The 21,851-nt window shown below is 32.7% G+C and overlaps 1 protein-coding gene across 1 annotated transcript in view; it reads right to left on the bottom strand.

The window, feature by feature from the left end:
• LOC147063582 (uncharacterized) overlaps window positions 1-21,851 on the bottom strand; it is a 338,578-nt gene that overhangs the window by 47,641 nt on the left and 269,086 nt on the right. Inside the window, exon 3 of the mRNA XM_085959608.1 lies at window positions 8,172-8,275. Within this exon, the coding sequence (XP_085815734.1) occupies window positions 8,172-8,275 (104 nt within the window). The remainder of the gene's footprint in view (window positions 1-8,171; window positions 8,276-21,851) is intronic.

Raw genomic sequence — 21,851 nt, 5'->3', positions numbered from 1 at the left:
TGATTCTTAGGATCCTCCTTGGCTTAAATTATTTTATTTAGTAGCATTTTTGTATAAAATCACCCAAATTGGTTTCTTTACTATATCTATGCATATGACATTAGTTTTAGTATTATGGTTAATCCAGAAACAGTGTAGGTTGCATATAGAGGTAGGTGAATAAATTAAATAACGATAACCACTAATCACACTATGTACACATTTTTATTAAAAAAAAAGAAACAACAAGTCAAGTGTTCAAACTGCTTTAAGTAAAGTATAATGATCACAGGTTTTACAAACACTACTTACACATTTGCACAATGATATACATGTCAAAGCCGATTTCTTAGAACTACATGATAATGTACGGCAGTTAGAATTACATATGCATGGTTTAACTAAATAATTTGGTAGAGGTTCATTCGTCATTTGTCTTGGATACAATTTATGTTCTCGTAACTCATAGCCAAGTTATTGGAAATCAATAGGCTCAATAGTAGATCAGATGAGCTTTTTCTTAAATAAACTTGTGCTGAAGCCCTTAAACAGTGTAAATACTTATAATATGTAAGCCTTGGAGATCGTCCCTTAGATGTGGTGGATTAATTGCAAAGATTTTTTTGTGAGCCCTCAAAATAAATTACAGCTTTTTAAATTTATTTGCTTTTGCTTCACATTTGCAAAAATCAACGAAGAAAGTGAGCTGTACATTTATGGTGGATTTGACGACCACACACTATGGTTTAAATTGAAGGGATCAATTTTCACTGACGCCATTGATTTAAAATAAAAATCATTTAGAAGCAGACTCTAGAATGCTCTCATATATTTCATGCTGTAAAAATGCAAAATTTGGAGATTATTACAGTCCCGATACAGATGTTTTAATCTTAGGCATTTATTTCTGGAATAAACTTGCAACGATTGGTTGCCGTGGATTATTGTTTAAGAGATCTCAGAAGAAATCCCGTATTTTAGGATGCCATTTGGCAGCTGAATCTCTTGAAATATTTGTAATATTTTGCCGGCATTACATTCTTTAACCGGCTGCGACACCACTAGTCGAATAGGTACAAAAAAAACAAGCTGTAACCATCTCGTTAATGAGTTTTGTCCAAGATGCACTTTCAGCTTTATGAAATGGATTGTTGGAGACCACAGCAGTAACAAGACCTGGAAAAAGTTTGCACTTACTCATTTATAAACAAAAAAACAACAGCGGATGAACTTCGATATAAATTTATTTCCCAAAATATTGGATTTAGTTTAAATTTGTCAAGAGTGATATGATTCATCGTATTTACAATATTTAAAGGCTTCAGCACAGGTTTATTTATGGAAAAGCTCACCTGATCCACTATTTGAGCCTATTTATTTCCTTCAACTTGGCTATGAGTTACGAGAAAATAATTTGTATCCAAGATAATTAATCACGAATGAACCTTTAACAAATTATTTAGTTAAACCATGCAAATGTAATTCTAACTGCCGTACATTATCATGTAGTTATAAGAAATCGGCTTTGACATGTATATCATTGTGCAAATGTGTAAGTAGTGTTTGTAAAAACTGTGATCATGATACTTTACTTAAAGCAGTTTGAACACTTGACTTGTTGTTTCTTTTTTTTAATAAATGTGTACTTAGTGTGGTTAGTGGTTATCGTTATTTTATTTATTCACCTACCTCTATATGCAACCTACACTGTTTCTGGATTAACCATAATACTAAAACTAATGTCATAAGCATAGATATAGTAAAGAAACCAATCTGGGTGATTTTATACAAAAATGCTACTAAATAAAATAATTTAAGCCAAGGAGGATCCTAAGAATCGATAATTTTGATCACATTGCACTACCCGCTATTTTTATTTTTTCAAATGGGACAAACCGTTCTACGACCATGCCGATGGCATGGTACAATTATTGCATTTTAAATCAATCCCTGATTCGGTCTTGGTTTTATTGAAGAATTCAGAACAATTTTTGGTGGGTTATAAGAAAAAAAATCAAAACCTCAATAAAAAAAAATTGACCACTAATATCGCTAGTATCACTAATACCACTAATACCACGGTGGCCGCGCGGCATAAGCGTTGGACTACAAAGCCGTGGGTCCCAGGTTCGAATCCTGGGTCTGGCAAGTACAAAAATTGTTTTTCAATTTGTGTGTGTCAGGGTATGGACCTAATAGGTTGAGCAAGTGGCTGACATCCATTTCTCGTAAAAAACAAAATCTGTCAATACAAACCTCCACTCTGTGGAGGCCCATATGATCCTATCAGGATCGGACATGGTCGAAAAAAAAAAAAAAAAAAAATATCGCCTGGCAACATCGACATTATATATCTTGGTGACCCCTAAAACCTAATCCAATTGTCAGAATGCGTTCCGCATATTATGTATACGAGAAGTCTATGGGATCCTGCACTATATGGGATGGTTTGCAAATTCCGAGCTCTGGTTATGACACATTAACATTATGAATACAACTTTTGTATTGAGGTCCGGTTAAATGTTGATTGTGGTGATCGCGTGGGCATTTTATGAACTAACTCCGCGTCATTCTTGACCGCGTTACTAAATTCTTATTTAGGTACCTTATTTATTACGCAAAGAATTTACTCCAGTCCATGAAATTCATATTAATATTATAACATTCGAATTATTCAAATTGACCGTGGCTTTGTAACGACTGAAAAGGAATGTATTGCACACCTCATTTTGAATTCAATTTGATCGTGAGAAATAATTTACGCTTTAAATGATTTTGGTTTTTCCAGGTGTACCATTCATAACTATATAAATGATGAGATATTGTACAATCAAGAAAATTATGGTTACTTTTTTATTTTTATTTTGCAGGTGATCACAATCTACTTAATCATTACATACATCTGGAAAGGAAACACGGTAAGGCACTCTTAATGCGGTAGGTAGGCCAAACTAATATTCATCACGAGTTGGGCATAAAGCCCACCAAAGCGGACGAACGGGCGCAGTCGGCATGAGAAGCGTATATACATAACCATAATCACACGCCTCTTGCCGCGCATTACCTTTCACATATGTAAAAAGCGGCGCCGATCACATTTCGCTTCGTGTTTCTTTGCAAAGCTATAAAATTTAGTAATTTATTTGTCCGCTCTAAATTCATTTTCACAATGATGTCATTGTGCTAGAATAGTAAGTTATTATTTGTATTAACAATAAGCGATGTAAGCCGCACGGTGTAGAATAAATTAAAATATGTGTACCTATGCTTAAAAAGCGCGCGCCTGTTTGACGACGCTCCCGCCGCCGAGTAAATTAGTGACCCTTGCGCCCCTTTCGCTGGTCGGTTTCGCATGGTATTTTCGTTTTATTGTCGTGCTATGACGTCAAGGACGCCGCGCTCGATTCTGTGTGCGTTGAAATATAAGGCGCGCGTGGCGTTATATTCGTCATTCCCAAATTATCATACCCAATCATACCCAAATTGCAAAAATGAGCGAGCACCCCGCTCGCCCGCTTTAGTGGGCTTTATGCCTTAAAGTGACATTATCTATGTTGGTGATGTAATCAAAAAGAGAAAGGGAGTTTCCGGACGTAGAACTACGTTTGTAAGCAACGGCAAAATTAGCAAAGAAATGTTTTTAGAATTGGTTTACAAAGAAATCTTATGGAGTTATGCACATAAAACGACTGCCGGAATACCGAGGCCCATTTGTTACACCTTTTACTAACTTTGAGGAGGGAATGGGACAACTAGACTCCAGGACAATTGGACGCCGTACTGTCGTAGACACGTATACAGAACGAGGACGAGGAATTTTAATCAGTTTCTATCTACTACTTAGTAGTTTTAATTCATTTTACTCTTAACATAATGTTTTTTTATTGCGAATTGAGAATTACCATGTGCACGATTAAATAATTATTTACGTGTGCATATTTAAATTCTCACCAACTATTAAATCATAATAAATAATAATTTAAATATAAATAATAATATTAAATATTCTTTTTAAAATATCCTATAAGTACCTAACGTATATTTAATTTCGAATTGCGTGGCGTCCAGTTGTCCCAGTGCCAAATCGTCCTAGACTCCTTTGAGGGTCCGGTCGGCTTAAATCTGATATAGTTATACCATATTATCATCTGTATCACCATATTGTATATACTATGGTGCTATACTGATGTGCATTGTAACCATAAAACGTACATATTGGAAGTTCAACTGAGCGACACTGAATGCTCTATCCCGCTTGACCGTCCATGGGACAGTCGAAATTCATCTCCTACAGCATTTGCAATGAATAAATCTGTTTCGTTCTTTTGTTCTGAAACAGAAGTTTGGTTTTGACATCACGATTTTTGATATATTTTTACAATATACGGAACCATTTTTGAACGGTGATTTTTTTATTAAATTGAATAGCAACGCGTGTTTAATTACATGAAATTTGATATAGTATTTTAATAATTTATCTACTAAATTTATTTAGTAATCATACGTTGTTCAGGTTTGATTCTACAAAGGTTAAAGATACCATTAATTCAGTTTTAGTGTTTGCATCACACTTTTTGCGTGATTTGCATCGGAAAGCGATCTCCCACACCCAGATTTTAAATATGTAATCAACATCGTCACAGAGAAGTATTATGGAGATTTTAAAAAAACTAGATTTTTTCCAATCCGCGATGTAAAGTACCAATTCATTGTAGTCATTATTCCTTCCAAACAAAATATTATAAGATTATTACACTTATGTCGATGTATTTATCTACCCAATAATATAAAAGATAAGCTACAATCTGAAGCTTTTTTCTGTCCAGATGAAAAAGTTTTTAGCACATTTCTCGTTATGGACTTTAAATTCGATATGGAGTGACAATTGAGAGGTTCACAAGCATAGTAAACCAATTCCATTCTGGTTATTTTAGAGTTAGCTAGGTTGAAACATAATTTTGGAGTATTTCTTAGTCTGTAAGGGTATGATTTCCCTTATATAATAACTTAAATGTACTCAAAATAACACGTTAGATTTGCAATCCATACCCTTACAGAATTAGAAATACTCAAATATTATGTTTGAACCTAGCTTACTCAAAAATAGCCAGAATGGACTTGGTTTACTATGCGTGTGAACCACTCAATTCATATAATAAATTAGAGGTCCAATCCTCCATACCAGGGGTTCTTAACCGCGTGCCCGCGGGGAGCCATTTTCGTGCGCCCCTGGCAAGTATTAAATAACGAAAAAAATAATATTTTATTTTATAATAAAATTATTTATTGAAATCGAAACAAAATATCCATATTTTTGAGATTTGAGATTTAAAAAATTTTCATTTCAAAAGGTCAAACATTCGAACAATTATATATTACTATCATCAAATTAAACAATTTAATCTTGAACTTTGGGGAAAAAATAACGATATTGCAGAAATTATTAGTTCTATAAAAACCTTCAAAGCTAAAAATGTTGGATAAATATTTTTTCGAAAAATTCTCTTGTACATTTTTCAAGGATGAAAAAAGTGAAAATTATTATTTAATACTCAATAGTTATTAGCAATTTTTCATTATCGAACCGGTGGCTACATTTTTTTAAAATCCTTTCAGTACAAACGTAGACATCACTAAAATTGCTAATTCCATAGCGGAAATTCTCCAAGAAGACACCATAAATTGAAGAAAAAATTTTAGATATTCAAAATGACATCATATTAAAATCGAACGATTTTAAGATAGTGTTTTGAAGAATATTTAGTAATCCGATGTGCGCCCGCTACTATTATCCCAAATCTCAAATGTGCCCGCTACCGCAAAAAGGTTAAGAACCCCTGCTCCATACGATGTTACTAAAATAACAAACATGTGTGAATATTCAAATTCAAATTTATTTCATTAATGCTATCAATCAAAGGTACTTGATAGAATTTGAATTTAGATTCTAGTGGATAAAAAAAATAGTAGCATGTAAGAATATTAATTGTTTAAATAATATTACTTTTTAAAAACTGATAGATATTATTGATATATCTCATCAGTTAACTCCATTAAATTCCCAGTATTGACGATTTTACACCACTTGAATGTAGTATTCATTGATTATTATATTATTAGAATTTGACGATGTATACGCCTATTGATTGTATTGTTAGTGATAGAGGTTTTTTACAAACACTTCAACTATTCATAATTTGTTGGTTATATTTTAATTGTGATCCTTGACTTAATAGGTGGGTGATAAAGTTTAACCTACTTTATTGTATTAATTTATTATATAAGTTAGCATTAATTTGTATTCGTTGACAGTGTGTATTTACCTTTTGGTGACTGCACATAAAGCCTGAAGATGCCGAAAGGCAAAACCCGGGTAGCAAAAACCGACTCAAATGGAATAGTACAAAACTCGAATCCATTAGAATTCAAATTAATTTATGTTACGTGTGATAAACGCAAATCGATATGCCAAAGCGCTGGATGTCATTCGTGAAATATTATACTATCCAAAATAATAATAACTAACAATTTATTTCTTCAAATTATTCAGAGGAATTTGGAAGACAAAGATTTTACTATAGTTTGATGGAAATAAGCAAAGACATTGACAAAAGACTTCGTATAGGTTGGTGGAGTTTTTATATAAATAAATTGAAGTGAAGTTAACACAAGTGTTACTGAGGTTAATGATTAAGTTAAACGCAAGTAATTTCACAGTCCAGATTCCAATATTTACATTTACTTTTGTTTTGACCACACTCAGAGAAAAACACTTGGGTATTTTTATTACAAAGATATAATTTGTATTATTGTGTAATCATTATTTGCCTATATGAAAAATGAGATAAAATCAACAAAAGAAATCAAATAAAAGAAAAACAATACATTTTCATCAATACATCACCACCATTTTCTTTTATATTTAAAAATAATATAAATGTATGCATTGCTTCTAAAGCAGCGAATATTATTATTTATATTAAAAAAGTATATTTATATAGTTACCAAATTAACTACCATATAAACGTTCTGAAATCGGCTATCGAGTCTTGTAATACAGTAAGATCATAATATTACTTGTCTGTTTTCCAATCACTAATAATTATAACATTATTTCTATATTTACCGAATCATTCACATGACTAAAGAATGTAGAATTCTTTATTAGACAAACTCTGACAAGACCTGCTCTCGCGTGGTATAGTTTCCAATCCCGGTATTCTAGAAAATTTGAATTTTTATGCACCCGTCAATTACATGCGTAGTATGACCTATTTTCGGTGACAGCACTGTTTCCTCATGTCAGGCTCACCAGTGGGTCTATTCTATACTTATCGAACACTAAATTGATAAATAGTATCAAACTTAGGGTAGGTTTGTATCAAAATATTAGCACTTATTGTAACAATTACACGAAGCTGGTTTTTATTGTTGCAATAAGTGCGATATTTTAACAGCAGCAAGATATGTGCTGTTAAAATATAGCACTTATTGCAACAATAAAAACCAGCTTCGTGTAATTGTTACAATAAGTGCTAATATTTTGATACAAACCTACCCTAAGTTTGATAATATTTATCACTTTATCACGTTAGCGGTCGATAAGCATAGAATAGACCCACAGGCATCAATAGCGAGGCAATTAGCGAGCGAATTTAAAATTCTATTTTATTGTTTAATTTTTATTTTTTTGAATTATTGTTGTTTTTTATTTTATTTCTTTTCTATAAAATTATTTTTTCTCTACCTTGTTCTCTAGTTGATTTACTTGTAGTTTTTATTCTAAATGTCACGTTGTATCTCAAACGTCTTGAATTGATAATGTGTTATGTGCTCAACGTGTTTTTTTTTTTAAATAAATAATAATCTATAAAGGATATTGGTCGTAATCCGATGGTTGCTTTGATTTGAGTCTCGCTCGCACAAATATTTTTTTTCTGATTTATGTATGTTATTAGAAAGCTATATTATTACATATTGTTTAAAGAATAAAAGGGTAGTTCCGGTATAATTAGCTATACAGCAGATGGTTCAATTATTGCTAGAACACATTGACCGGAGTCCGAAGGATGCGGGTGCGAGTTCCGCTTAGTATCAATATTTTTTTCTAGTAGGCGTGTTTCTGAAATGTTCCGAAATGTGACGTATGTCCAATCTCTTTGGAAATAATAAATTATTGATGTGAAACTCACCTTGAAGAAGATGCCAAGGTAGTATCTCTTCTCGCCGAGCTTGAGGAGCGGCATCGTCCATCTGTTGATGCCCAGCGTGGTCTCGTCCTCGCAGTGCGGACAGTCTGCAAAGTAAACAAACACACACTGTTAAATTAAGCAAAAAAAAGAATGATTTCAATGCAAGAGAAAATATTCTGAAATAAATGTTGTCGAAATATTTTATTCTACAGAATTGCTCCATAATTAGAATGCATGCTGACGGTATGCTAATATTAGAAAAATATTCTATACTTATTTAATTTAAAACATAATATAAATTCCAAAGTAAACAACAAACATTTATTTCTAAATCAGGAATGTTTATGTTGACGTTTGTAATGCAAACGTCGTGTTGTATGGATATTATGTATTTTATTAATATGCACTCTATATTTATAACGCAAACTATTGTTTACAAAAGTAAATACAAAAATAGAATATCTAATATAGCGAATAAAGTCAAGTAAAGTCGGAGAAGGACCGAGAAGTTCTGTGTAGTATCAAAACCAGGAAACTACAGTACCTCGGCCACATAATGAGAGGACAAAAGTACAGTATTCCCTAACTTGCCATTCAAGGAAATATCAATGGTAAACGTAGCAGAGGACGACGCCGCATTCCGTGGCTAAAGAACCTACGTGATTAGTACGTGTGCAGCTCCACTGAACTGTTCTTGATAGCAGACGATAAATCTAAGATCGCCTTGATGGTGGCCGACCTCCGCTAGTGGATGGCACAATAAGAAGAAGAACAAAATAAAATAAATAACTACATAATGTCATCATCGTCATCATCATTAGCCTGAATCTATCCACTGCTTGATGAAGGCATTTCCAAACTTATTCCACTTCTCTCAGTCTTGTGCGTTGCGTTTCCACGTACTTCCGCAGAACATTCATCGATCCAGCGACCTTTAGGTCTACCTTGCGGACACTTTATACCTCTTGGGTACCATTGTCCAGCGATTATCACTTCTTCGAGCTATGTGTCCAGCCCATTTTCATTTGAGGCTTTTAGCAAATTCTATTATATCGCAAACGCTTGTCTGTTTCCTTATCCACTTATTTTGCTTTTTGTCCTTTCGCGTTATGCCCAGCATGTACCTCTCCATTCTACGCTGTGCTACGCTATCTGCATCTCTCTTTTATTTAGGGTTTCACACGCATATGTGATTACGGGAAGCACACACTGGTTGAAAACTTTGCGCTTTAGGCACAGTGGGAACTCATTTTTAATGATATTATTCCCACGGTGGCCGCGCGGCTTAAGCGTTGGACTATAAAGCCGTGGGTCGAATCCTGAGTCTGGCAAGTACACATATTGTTTTTCAATTTGTGTGTGTCAGGGTATGGACCTAATAGGTTGAGCAAGTGGCTGACATCCATTTCTCGTAAAAAACAAAATCTGTCAATACAAACCTCCACTCTGTGGAGGCCCATATGATCCTATCAGGATCGGACATGGTCGGAGTAATAGATACTTGTTGTCCCAGATAGACGTAGTTTTTCACCTGTTCGAGCTGATGATACTGATAATAATATTGATTTACATATTAGGCTCTCCCCAGTAATTCAGGGAAAATTAACTTAGAAGAAAATTATGTAAATGTTAGTGATTTATATTTGGAATTAACTTCTCCAACATGGATATAAATTAACGTTTTGATAGCTAGAACATTTAACTATAGGTTGATAAATATTATTATATATATTTGTTTTAATTTATCGGTGACACATGAGAGAAAACATATAATATGTAAAAAACAGTATTATGTAAATGGGTGAGAGCGACAGGGAGAGAATGTTTTAACTTGGGTAAGGATACACGAAAATTCTAAATTTGAAAAAAAAAAAATAGTCAGGTCGTGAATGAAAACAAATGACATGATACCCTCTTAATAGTTTGACAGATACTTACAGTGCAGTAGTAGCATATCGAGTATATAGAAAGTATTAAACGATATTCTAATTAATTGACGGAGAGATAGGGAGGTGATACAGTCTAAATATAATTTTAATCAGAATAGTTTATGTTGCAGAACTAAGCCACACCGAAGAATATTGACAGGTGGCGCTGCCTTTTAGTAATTTTTTCTAGTTTAAATTAGATTGATATAAAATAAATACATAAATATAATGATTATATTTAAAACAAAAAAAAAACAAATACAAACAGAAGCTCTGGAATATTATGTTTCTAAAGGAATTTATTAGTTTTTACAATTTTAGAGGTGTTTTTTTTTAGTTTTTTTGACACCTTGCGCCTACTTAATCCCTATGGTGGTTATGTAATTTTTATAACAACTCAGTTTTTTTAAACATATACAATTTTGAAAAACACTTTCTGAGAGAATATATTATAACCAATAGAAAAAATCTTTTTTGAAAAAAAGTAAGCCAACCCGACGGGGAATCGAACCCCGTATCTCCCAGGTTTACGCCCTATCCGTTGAAATACCACTATGCTACGAGGTAACATACTAATAGCGACAAATTTTAACTATTGGTCAATTTTAATACCTACTCATCAGTGCTCTTCCAAATCAAGCTACTTTGGCAATCGATTTTTGTTTCTTAAATCAAAGTAGGTAACTATTTACTATTACTTTGATTACTAACCGACGTCGTGGAATTTCTCCAATATTTTTTAGATGTAACTACTTGCACTTGCTAATAATTTATAATTAACTATTTCTTTTATTCAACGAATAATTCACAAGATTTAAGAATATATCATTCTGATTATTGAACATATATAATTTTGAAAAACACTTTCTGAGAGAATATATTATAACCAATAGAAAAAATCAGTTTTTTTAAATACTATATAAACACAATACTGAATATTAAATGAATGGATATAAAATAATTGATGGATAGGTTGCATATTTGCGATAAATTTATTTTATGATAATTTTTATTGAGTTCACGAAAAATCCCATATGAAATTAATGTCAGTCGCATGTGGGTAATAAAACACATATTAACAAATCACACATGTTAGGACATCATATTTATTTTATTTGGTTTTTTTTTTAAATGTATTTGTAGAATAAAAAAAATATCATTTGATTGATGATAGAAATCATACAATTTAGTAACAGTTGAGATTGCAGAGTTCTCACGGTTATGAGATAATTCATTGTGAATGAATAATAGTATAATATTATAAGTAACTGCAAATACTATTTTTAATATATTTTTTGTTTAAATATTCTTGACCTATGATTTATAAGATAACCTAAATATAATATAGATATATGCATACTCGAAAGGGAGTATATCAATAGTAGGTTCACGGACGATAAATTGATTAATTTAATATTTTAATTCCAAGATTTTTTTTACACAATTTTTTTTTTCAATTCAATTCAATTTATTTATTTTTAACATATTGTGGACATTGCAAATTATAAGTTTAAGACGATCACAACATGGCATTTATATTGTTTACAACGCAATTTTTTTATAGTACTTATTCCACTTTAATTAATATATTAGGACCGGTTCCGTCCGCCTCAGTGGGACATTTTCAACTGAATACATTTTTTTTTAAAACAATATTTATCAAACAAAATTCAAAGCGATAGAAATAATATAACAATAGGTACATAATAATTATCCGTCCAATAATACCTTCCCAATAACAGACTAATTTAAAACTAATGAGGTTGGACATTAATATTTCATACTACGTCAGAGGCATTAAACAAATTATTTAAAATATTAACAAACCACAAAATATGAAACAATCTATACTTACAATAACATTAATATCAACAAAATAATTATGATTAGTCAAAATTTACAACAAAAATAAAATAAAAAATAAAATAAAACAATATTATCAATTGAAGTGAGATCGAATAAAAAACAAATACAACCAAAATATGAGTCAAAATTAAATAAAATTAAAATAATAAATAATGTACAATATATAAAGTTATGTTATGACAATCGGATAATTATTATGTACATATTGTTATATTATTTCTATTGCTTTGAATTTTGTTTGATAAATATTGTTTTAAAAAAAAAATGTATTCAGTTGAAAATGTCCCACTGAGGCGGACGAAACCGGTCCTAATATATTAATTAAAGTGGAATAAGTACTAAAAAAATTGCGTTTTATTAAATAAAAAACAACAATACAATGCAGTTCCACTATGAATTGACAGTTAACAAAATAAAAGAAATGGCATTTATAAACAAAGATATATAAAACAGTATTACATAAAAAAGAGATAGATCAGAATAGACATATTATACAGTAATTTATTAAAAAGTAGAAATGTGTGCATACAAAAAATATAAATTAGATAGGTACAATGAAGTACATCGGATGAGTTAAGCAGACCCTATTTTAAGAATTTATAAAACAACGTCCACATATACTCATCCTCACGTAGGTGGAATATATCAACACTCGAAGCAATTTTGTTGAACATAGTTATCGCCCTCCCAATTGGCATTACCAGTGGCAGGTTGGTTCTGCACCTTGGGAGAATAAACAACAGGTCAACACTGCCCAGAATGGCAGAGTTCTCATTTATACCTCGCATAAGTCGAAAAAAATACGTAGCTAAATAAAGATTTCTTCTAAATTGCAGACTGCAGTACGTAAGCATGCCTAAGAGAAAGTCAGTTGGATAAAGCCACGGATAGTATCCATTCAAGTAAAGGAGTCTCAAGAATTTCTTCTGAACCCTCTCCACCATAAGGCCGTACTTCAACCGATGCGGTGCCCAAACAATAGACCCACTCTCAAGTCTGTTCAAACTAAAGAATTAAATAAAAGTTTTAATACCGTAACATCCGAAAAGACCCGGGAAGTACGCATGATGAAGCCCAACATTTTAAGCGCCTTATTACAAATGGTAACTACCTATATGGCTAATAAATGTCAGTTCACTCTCAAACGTAATGCCAAGATCCCTTACAGATGATATTCGTGATAAATTGATTTATTTATATTACGTATGCTGTATTATTAAAATCAGTTGTATAGGATTGTGTTAAATTCCAACGCCATCGTTTACAATATTGCTTTCTACTAGTTAGACAAAACCTAGAGTCTTTAAGACATTTGCTACTCCATTATCCCACTAGAGACTTGATCTCCCAATGAGTCAACGTCCCTCTGTGTTTGTCGATGTTAAATACTTCGGTGCTGATGCTCCATAGTTCCATCATTTCTACTGTAGACTTATTGATTAAGCCGACACCACTATTACTGCATTTTCACAAATTGATACTAGAACCTTTCTGAATACCCTGCTGTCAAATAAATGCCATCAGTTGAGCACGTCTTAGCTGTATAAATTTGTCACTATTGTAAATAAAAACTGCTACGCGTGACGTCATTAAATTCCAAATTTAATATGTATTGCATTTGAAAATATTAAATACATAGATAGCTTTTGTTATTTTTTTTATTATATTCGTAATTTTCGATTAGTCTAACAAAAGTGAAGATTTGGAGATATTGTCCGGCGTGAACCGGACAACCTGGAGAGACTGGTAGTTTAGGGTGGCCTCCAAGGAAAGCGAAGCAGAGAAATAGCGTCGGCGCGCTGAAGCGATCATGTGAAGGAGCTGATTGGGGGCACCATTTATTCTGCCCTGAGAGAAGAGGAAGATCGAAAGGTATGGAAAGTTTTGATCGCTCAAAGTAAGACAAAATTCAAAGGTGATCACGATCCTCAGCTATGAGAGTACGACCAAGAAGTAATGAAGATCATTTTTTCAACACTAATAAATCAACCCTCTTCCGATACCAGATAAATGTCTTTAATATCTATCCCACACGATCTCACAAAGCACTCGTCGCGCTTACTTATGTATTCTGTGCTATTTTTTGTATTAAAATATACATGACAGCAATCGAAAAACTTATTATGTTGCTTTTGAAATGTAGAATAAAACACAACAAAGAAAAGCAAAAAGCAGTCAGCGGGCAACAACCACCTGCTGGTTGGCTGGTGAACTGGCTCACTGTCAAGGAGATTTCAATGATAAGGAATTTGGGAGTTGGAGCAGGTTGACACCTCAAGGTCGACACATTTTAGACAGTCATCGTGAAGCAGGCACCTACTTCAAACATTAACATTAAAGAATCAGTTTATTATTTCACTCATATGCTTTTTTCTTCTCGTTTGCGAAGGAACATACTGACAATATATTGTTACCCCGTTTAAAATACTATTATTTAATGTTGAAAATAGTATATAAAAAATAGAATATGTCAAATAATTAATAGTTAGAATTCCTAGATAAAAATGAAAATATTAAGGGGGGACATGCTCGTCGAAGGTCAAAATTGAGTTTTTATTGTATTTTCAAACCATGATCCTGGACACTCCTTAAACGTTGTAGATAATCTATTTATATAATTTTGAAGCCTTATTATCCTTTATAGTTATTTTAAATATTTGATGACTGCATAAAGTATTTTTGTTACATAAAATAATATTCTTTTAAACCTCTCGCTCTAATGTTTTAGAATATAGTCATATTTCGGTACATAACTGTGCAGTGGTGTTAAGATTTTTTACATTTATTAATTTTTAAACGCATTTATGAAACCATTAGTATAATCTATTACAAGATAATTTTTGTAAAATATTCACGATAAAAAATTATATTGATAATCTCTGTGATCCCAAATTTGACAAGAATTAGGCATTTTATTATTCAAAAAATCGGCAAGATTAACACATTTGAAGATGATTCTAAAGATACTCATTATAAGCTATGTTTTTAAACATTAAAGTGTAATAAACATCTTATGAATAATGATTGCTTTATAATAATTATTGACCTAAGAATAAGGTAGTGTTTTTTTGAAATACGTCATTTTTTTTGTCATTCCCTAGTGGTTAAGCTACAACATACGGCCGTAGCCATAAATTGACAAACTATAATTAAAGTAGGGAGTAAAATTATGTTAACGCGCGTGTTTGAACCAAATATCTCTTTTCCACATTACAGTTCTAATTTTCTAGCCAGATCACACAGTATTGATAACAATTAGAAAATTACATAATATTATAAAATAAATATCAATTTTGGTTACACCCACGTTGGCCGCGCTTCAAGCCGTGGGTCCCAGGTTCGAATCCTGGGTCTGCCAAGTACACATACTGTTTTTCAATTTGTGTGTGAGACAGGGTATGGACCTAATAAGTTGAGCAAGTGGCTGACATCCATTTCTCGTACAAAAACAAAAATCTGTTAATACAAACCTCTACTCTGCGGAGTCCCATATGATCCTATTGGGATCGGTCATGGTCGGAAAAATTTGGTACTTATACTTGATAAAAGTCATCGTGTGAGGAAAAAGCGTGTCGTAAAAAAATATTTTTTATACGTAGTGATAATCCCATAATATAAGATCATGAATTTTATTGCTGCAAAGTAAATAATTAACTATGTTTTATTAAAAAAAAAATATTTCATCGAGGTGTTTAATACTCTTTGTATGAAAGATGGCTGCCAAATAAAGTAAATTAAAAAGTCCTCATATGTATACGGACAAGTGAATGTAGCGTGATGTGATACCATAATATACTACACAATAGAGAATAACATTAGAAGAGAAATCAAACTGGCTAACCAAAATTAAATAGTTGTAAACCCTTATATGAACGTGAAAATGTAGATATATTTGGGATATCTAGACAATAAAAACAACATATAAGGCAATACAACAGCTGAATTTGCATATTTAATTGTTAATTTATATTATCAGATAATGTTTCGTGTTTTAAGATAGTAAATTACCAATCACTTGCTAGCGTGGTATGTGGTTTTAGATTAAACATTGTCGCAGATATAATATTATCTAAATAATAATTAATTATTGTAATGCGAATTTAATAGTCATTGAACCAGAATATAAGAAAAACAAATTTGCATCGGAATGTATTATTGTATTATGTCGCATTGTAATATTAATTATAAAACTTATAATATTAAACTAGTGTATCCGAAATATGCTGTTATTGAACTATTTTTAATGCGATAAGATATTTTCTTCCGGATTTTTTAAACCACAGATTCCCAATCTTATTGTTAGGCAAATTAGCATTATATCAAATCTTGGGGAACCTGTAGATGTTTCGTATATAAACCTACAAACTGTCATGTTGTTGTCAATGGTCATTGATAGACCATAGACAACTACGCAGAAACGGAAAAGGGAACGGTTGGAACGTCTCGACCGTCCTAAAACAGTTGCATTTTGGACTTTCAATCAATTTACGCAAGCAACTCCGCGTAACATTCAACCTAAATTCAAATTATAATGTCAACCTTCCAATTCAACATAAAACCAATGTGATAATGTGATAGTTCTTTATTTATGCCGTGTTTATCCAAGCTTTATTCTTCTACTTCGACCATGTCCGATCCTAATAGGATCATATGGGCCTCCACAGAGTGGAGGTTTGTATTGACAGATTTTTTTGTTTTTACGAGAAATAGATGTCAGCCACTTGCTCAACCTATTAGGTCCATACTCTGACTCATACACAAATTGAAAAACAATATGTGTACTTGTCAGACCCAGGATTCGAACCCGAGACCCACGACGCAATAGGCCAACGCTTAAGCCACGCAGGTATCATGGGTTTCAGGCTTTATTACTACAATATAAAACCAAGAAAGTACCATTACTGTGTGTTATTCATCACTACCCGAATTTACCATATCACGCACACTCAACGCAACCTTCTAAATAAGATATTAATAACATCGGGGGGGGGGGGGGGGTAAGAACAGCACATACGTCCACCGCCGCTCTATCGCTAAGTGGTGACCCCGACGCCTTTTTAGACGTCACGTATTAAGTTTACAAAAGAGACGTGTACATTTAGTAAGTAGTGACATTGTCTAAGCAATGTGTCGACTATAAGTTGAATTAAAGTTACGCACCTCACTACTGTTCAAATCAAAGTATATGTGAACCCATCACCTATTATTGGCTCTACAATCCAAAGTGGTTCTTGGCCGCCTCAGAAGCTGCCGAGACATACGACTTCATTAGCGGACACGTTCCTAGTCATCCATCGTGGACAGTAAAATTCATCGCTTACTACATCTTATTATTTCTGCGTGATTATCTTTAACGGATACAAGCGAACGATTAAAAAAATGATAAGCATGCATATCCAATCCACAAAATATGGAAATACCGTTAAAGTCACAGGCAAAAAATTTCTCATCGCCATGAAATCTAAGCATAAAAGCTATATTTTTCGTATTGTTTCCTGAATTTGCCACCCTCTTACAATGTGCTACCCAAATAATGCATTATCCGCCTAGGTACTTGTATCGGACGCACTGGTAGTACTTAGTAAATGGCAGTGGCAAAGGGTGGGGGTAGGCTGTTAAGATCTGCCATAAATAGTGAACACTAATCTTTGTCAGTCATACGTATTTCTTTTCATTAAATTAAGACTACAATCTTCAGAAAGTGTTGGTTAGTTTTGAAAATTCAATTAAACCCTGCGAAAGCCATATCATAATAGATAACAGTCAAACAATTACTCGGCTATCTATAAAATATCTAAAATTATGCAATTAAATCATACATAACTTTGAATATTTTATAGATGGAATAATGTGTTTTATCTATTTTGGTATGGTTTAGGTAGGGTTTAATGAATTTTAAAACATGAACCGAAAATATGTGTAATTTATGTAAGTACTTATTCTTAATTCAACGAAAACAAATAACTATGAATTAAAAAGTGTGTACAATTTTGCCGTATCGCCCAAAATATACCAAAACTATTAGGTATGGTTTGGTTAGACAGGGTTTAATTGATTTTTATAAACCAACCAATTTCATTTGTAACAATTATAATCTTAGTTCAATAAAAATAAATACGTATTACTAACAAAGTTTAATGTGCACTATTTAGTGCAGATTTTAAGAGCCTACCTCCACCCTTCGTCACTGGTAAATGGTAATTAATTAATATTAAAGAAATATTTATCTTCCATACTTTGGATACTAGAGTTATCTTAACACTTGAAATATAATTCGATAATATGCTGTAACTGTACCGTTATCGTAAATATTTGAAACGCTTTGAAAGAAACAAAGAGAGTGCCTAGTAGGTTTGACGCTCATTACTGATAAATTCTACAATTTTTATTCCTACAAAAATTCATCTACTAAATAAAACTCTCACTAGGTATTGTACATATGTCAATAATAAGTTTGAGTAAAGAGTTTCGATATATTTTGATACATGTCCGATCCTAATAAAATCATATGGGCCTCCACAGAGTGGAGGTTTGTGTTAACAGAATTTGTTTTTATGAGAAAAGGATGTCAGCCACTTGCTCAACCTATTATGCCGGGTCCACACTAGCAACATGTTGCGCGACAACCTCATTAAATTGTACGATAATTATCATACTTATCGTAAAATTTAACGAGATTGTCGCGCGACATGTTGCCAGTGTTGCCATTATGTCCATCATACTCTGACTCATACACAAATTGAAAAACAATATGTCTACTTGCCAGACCCGGGCTTCGAACCTGGGACTCTCGACACTATAGGCCAACGCTTAAGCCACGTGGCCATCGAGGGCCATTCGATATATTATTACTTGTTTTCAAAACGATTCATTGTTTAAAAATGTAAATTTACCAAGAAGGCTTCATATTCTACTTTGCTGACAAGTTTATAAGAATTCTCGCGGAACTCCAGTTGAGAATTACTATTATACACACATACACGACTTTTAATGAATGATTGATTATACTTTTAAAAATGCATAGAATTTGTTGATAAAGAAGAGAGTTATAAAAAATCGAATCTGTTTTACCGACCGTGAATTTTTCCAATACATAGATAGACAGGTGGCCAGTATACAAATGCAATATATAGCAGACATTACAATGGTAATAAAAAAAAAAGAATCAGGCCAATGTCGGCTGGTCAATAACCAAAAGCCTTACTTGAAAAAAATACAATTCGTTTGTATATATAAATCATTTTATTAATTAAGACATAAGTAAACATTCCGAGATACATATTATAATATAGTTATTAGTAATTTTGGTTATCGATGATTTATGGTGGCGGTTTTTAACGCTTCGGTTTGGCAATGGCCCGTTAAGATCATGTTAATGCATTAATAGTATTAATACAACCGTTTGTCATTTGAAACAGCTTAAGACAGATATTGAACGAGGTTTTATTGCGATAGAATTAGGTTTGTTTACTATTTGAAAAAATGAGGGATGTTGCAATACGACGATGAATAATAGATCAATGTCATTCAATATTATTTTTTAAATTGATACTATACCTAAGTTCAGTAACCATTGAAAAACACATCGTAAATAATAGTTGCTGTGTCAATATAATCTAATAAATCTCTTGAACATGAAAAATTAATCTTTGCGGTCAATTGTGTAGAGTGTAGACACGTGTACGATTACTTGCGCGGAAAATTGCACGCGTAGACAATATATCGCAAGGACAACGCTTGGTCGCGCGGATCATTGATGAAGGCCATAATATTTTAACCTACTATATTAAATAAATTATATTTCACTATATGCATAATATTTATATAGTTTCGAGGTAAATATTCTGTTGTAGTTAGGTCAGTTTTGTTGTAGCAGGAATACTCGCAATTGAAATAATATAGTAGTTAAGCTTTAAAAGCATTCATGTATCTTATAGATTTATTAAAATTACTTATTTATTTTTTATATTATATTGTATATTAGTATGATCAAAGTACGAGTATTAATAATGTGTTATGCTAGATAGTTAAATTGACAAGATAAGTAACATCTTCAACATATTATTTTCATGGAATTTGTTCCAAAAAAGCTTGATGACATCTATAAACAATATACATAAAAGATTTAGAGCTTTTACCAAAAGGAAAACAGAATTATGTATTAAAATAATTTGAACACCTAATAATACATTACGTTATTTATATTGTGTTAATACTTATGAAGTGTTTGACTTGAGTTTTCTGTGAATGAATTACTAAGTATATTAATTGTTATGAAGGTTTATTTACCTTGAATTTTTAGTTAAGGTGACGCATCAGTGAAACGCCAAATAATTTTCAACTGTAGGCGCGACGAAATTTTGGACTCGCTGCCATTCAGTGAGAGAATATCGAGTCAGAAACACGTCACTTTGCTGCGTGATGGCGACGGGCAATTAATTCTAAAATCGTGTAAAGATGACTAAAAACGTTACCCATTTACTTTAAAAAGAAAACATGTCAATGAATATATTATTATTGTTACTAATAGAACAATAAACAGAACATAAAATGGACGTATGTTGGATTTATATGACAAATAATATTTCGTTTGACAGGCGTCATTTGAACCCGCGACCCGCAATCCGCGCATCGCCTAGCAACGATCTTTTTAGACCGTGCCTCAACTAATGCATGGCCTTAATGTCTAGAATAGTGTAAACTAATAGTGAGAATAAAAGAAGAAAATTATGCAGAAATATTATGAAATGCATAAACAATTCAACTCGTTGTACAAAAGATAGCTTCTATAAAACCGTCTTTAGACCACAATATGACGTGTCGCTAGATTTCAAAATCAGCCAAGTCCATAATAGATGAATGGGAGAAAAACAGCTTTTTGTTTTCTCAAATACACAGTCACAAGGGTGAAAGTTTATATTATTTCGTTTATAGAATATTTAAAATTAATAAATTCCACATGTTGATAATGCAGAAATGTTAGAAAGCAGTAGTTCTTCAGCAATTCACAAAAAAGTCAAAAATGCCTAAAGGTGGACATGGCTGATTTTGAAATGTAGCGACGCAATGACAACTCGTTAAAGTTCATCAATATTTTTCAGTAGTAGCTACTCGCACATGCAGCTTGTAGCAAAACTCGACGGATTACTCTTTATGATTACATAAGTCAATTTTATTTTTGCTATAACTGGTTAAACGGCGGTCAGTTCGGTGTGTAAGGCAAAACAACTCGATTAAATTTAATAAAATGAATACATCTTATGTAAATTAGTATGGCGATTACGTACGAGATAAATTTAAAATAGCGACAGCCGCCATCATCGACGTCTTTGAACATATTATAATATTTCTTCGCTCCACCTTGTTTTTCACACTAATTTATTAATTACGATCTTGAATACGTGATTTGAAGAGTAAATTAATAATTCACATTTTCAAATCGGTAATTTAAAATCCGCGGTAGTCACCAATGTAATAATTGTCGCTAATAAACTCCGGTTCGGTGATAATGTGTTTTGGGTATTTTTAATCGATTTATCAGACATATTGTGTCGTCTAATTTATTTTTTATCTTTAAATGAACCATGGGCAAAAATTGCCAATTTGATATTTGAATAATTATGTTTGTATAATTATGTAGCGTGGTTGGGACATGTATTCCGGATGCCGCCAAAGAGTGCGGCACTTCGTACCCTTGTGGCACAGCCTAAAGGGTTCCGTCGCCATGGCCGGCCCTCCCTCACCCTGCAGCGATGCTACAAAAGCGACCTACGTGCTGCAGGTCTGACATGGCGGGAGGCACAGGAGTTGGCGATGGACCGAGGGAAGTGGCGCCAACTTGTGCTTGCCCTATGCCCCAATGTTGGGACGTGACAGGGTGAAAGAA

This window comes from Rhyacophila brunnea, unplaced genomic scaffold (genome assembly GCF_057557595.1).
Source record: "Rhyacophila brunnea isolate RB1 unplaced genomic scaffold, BYU_Rbru_1.0 scaffold_9, whole genome shotgun sequence".
Taxonomy (NCBI): domain Eukaryota; kingdom Metazoa; phylum Arthropoda; class Insecta; order Trichoptera; family Rhyacophilidae; genus Rhyacophila; species Rhyacophila brunnea.
The sequence above is the reverse complement of the archived record's forward strand: the minus strand, read 5'-3'. Positions and strand labels throughout refer to the sequence as shown.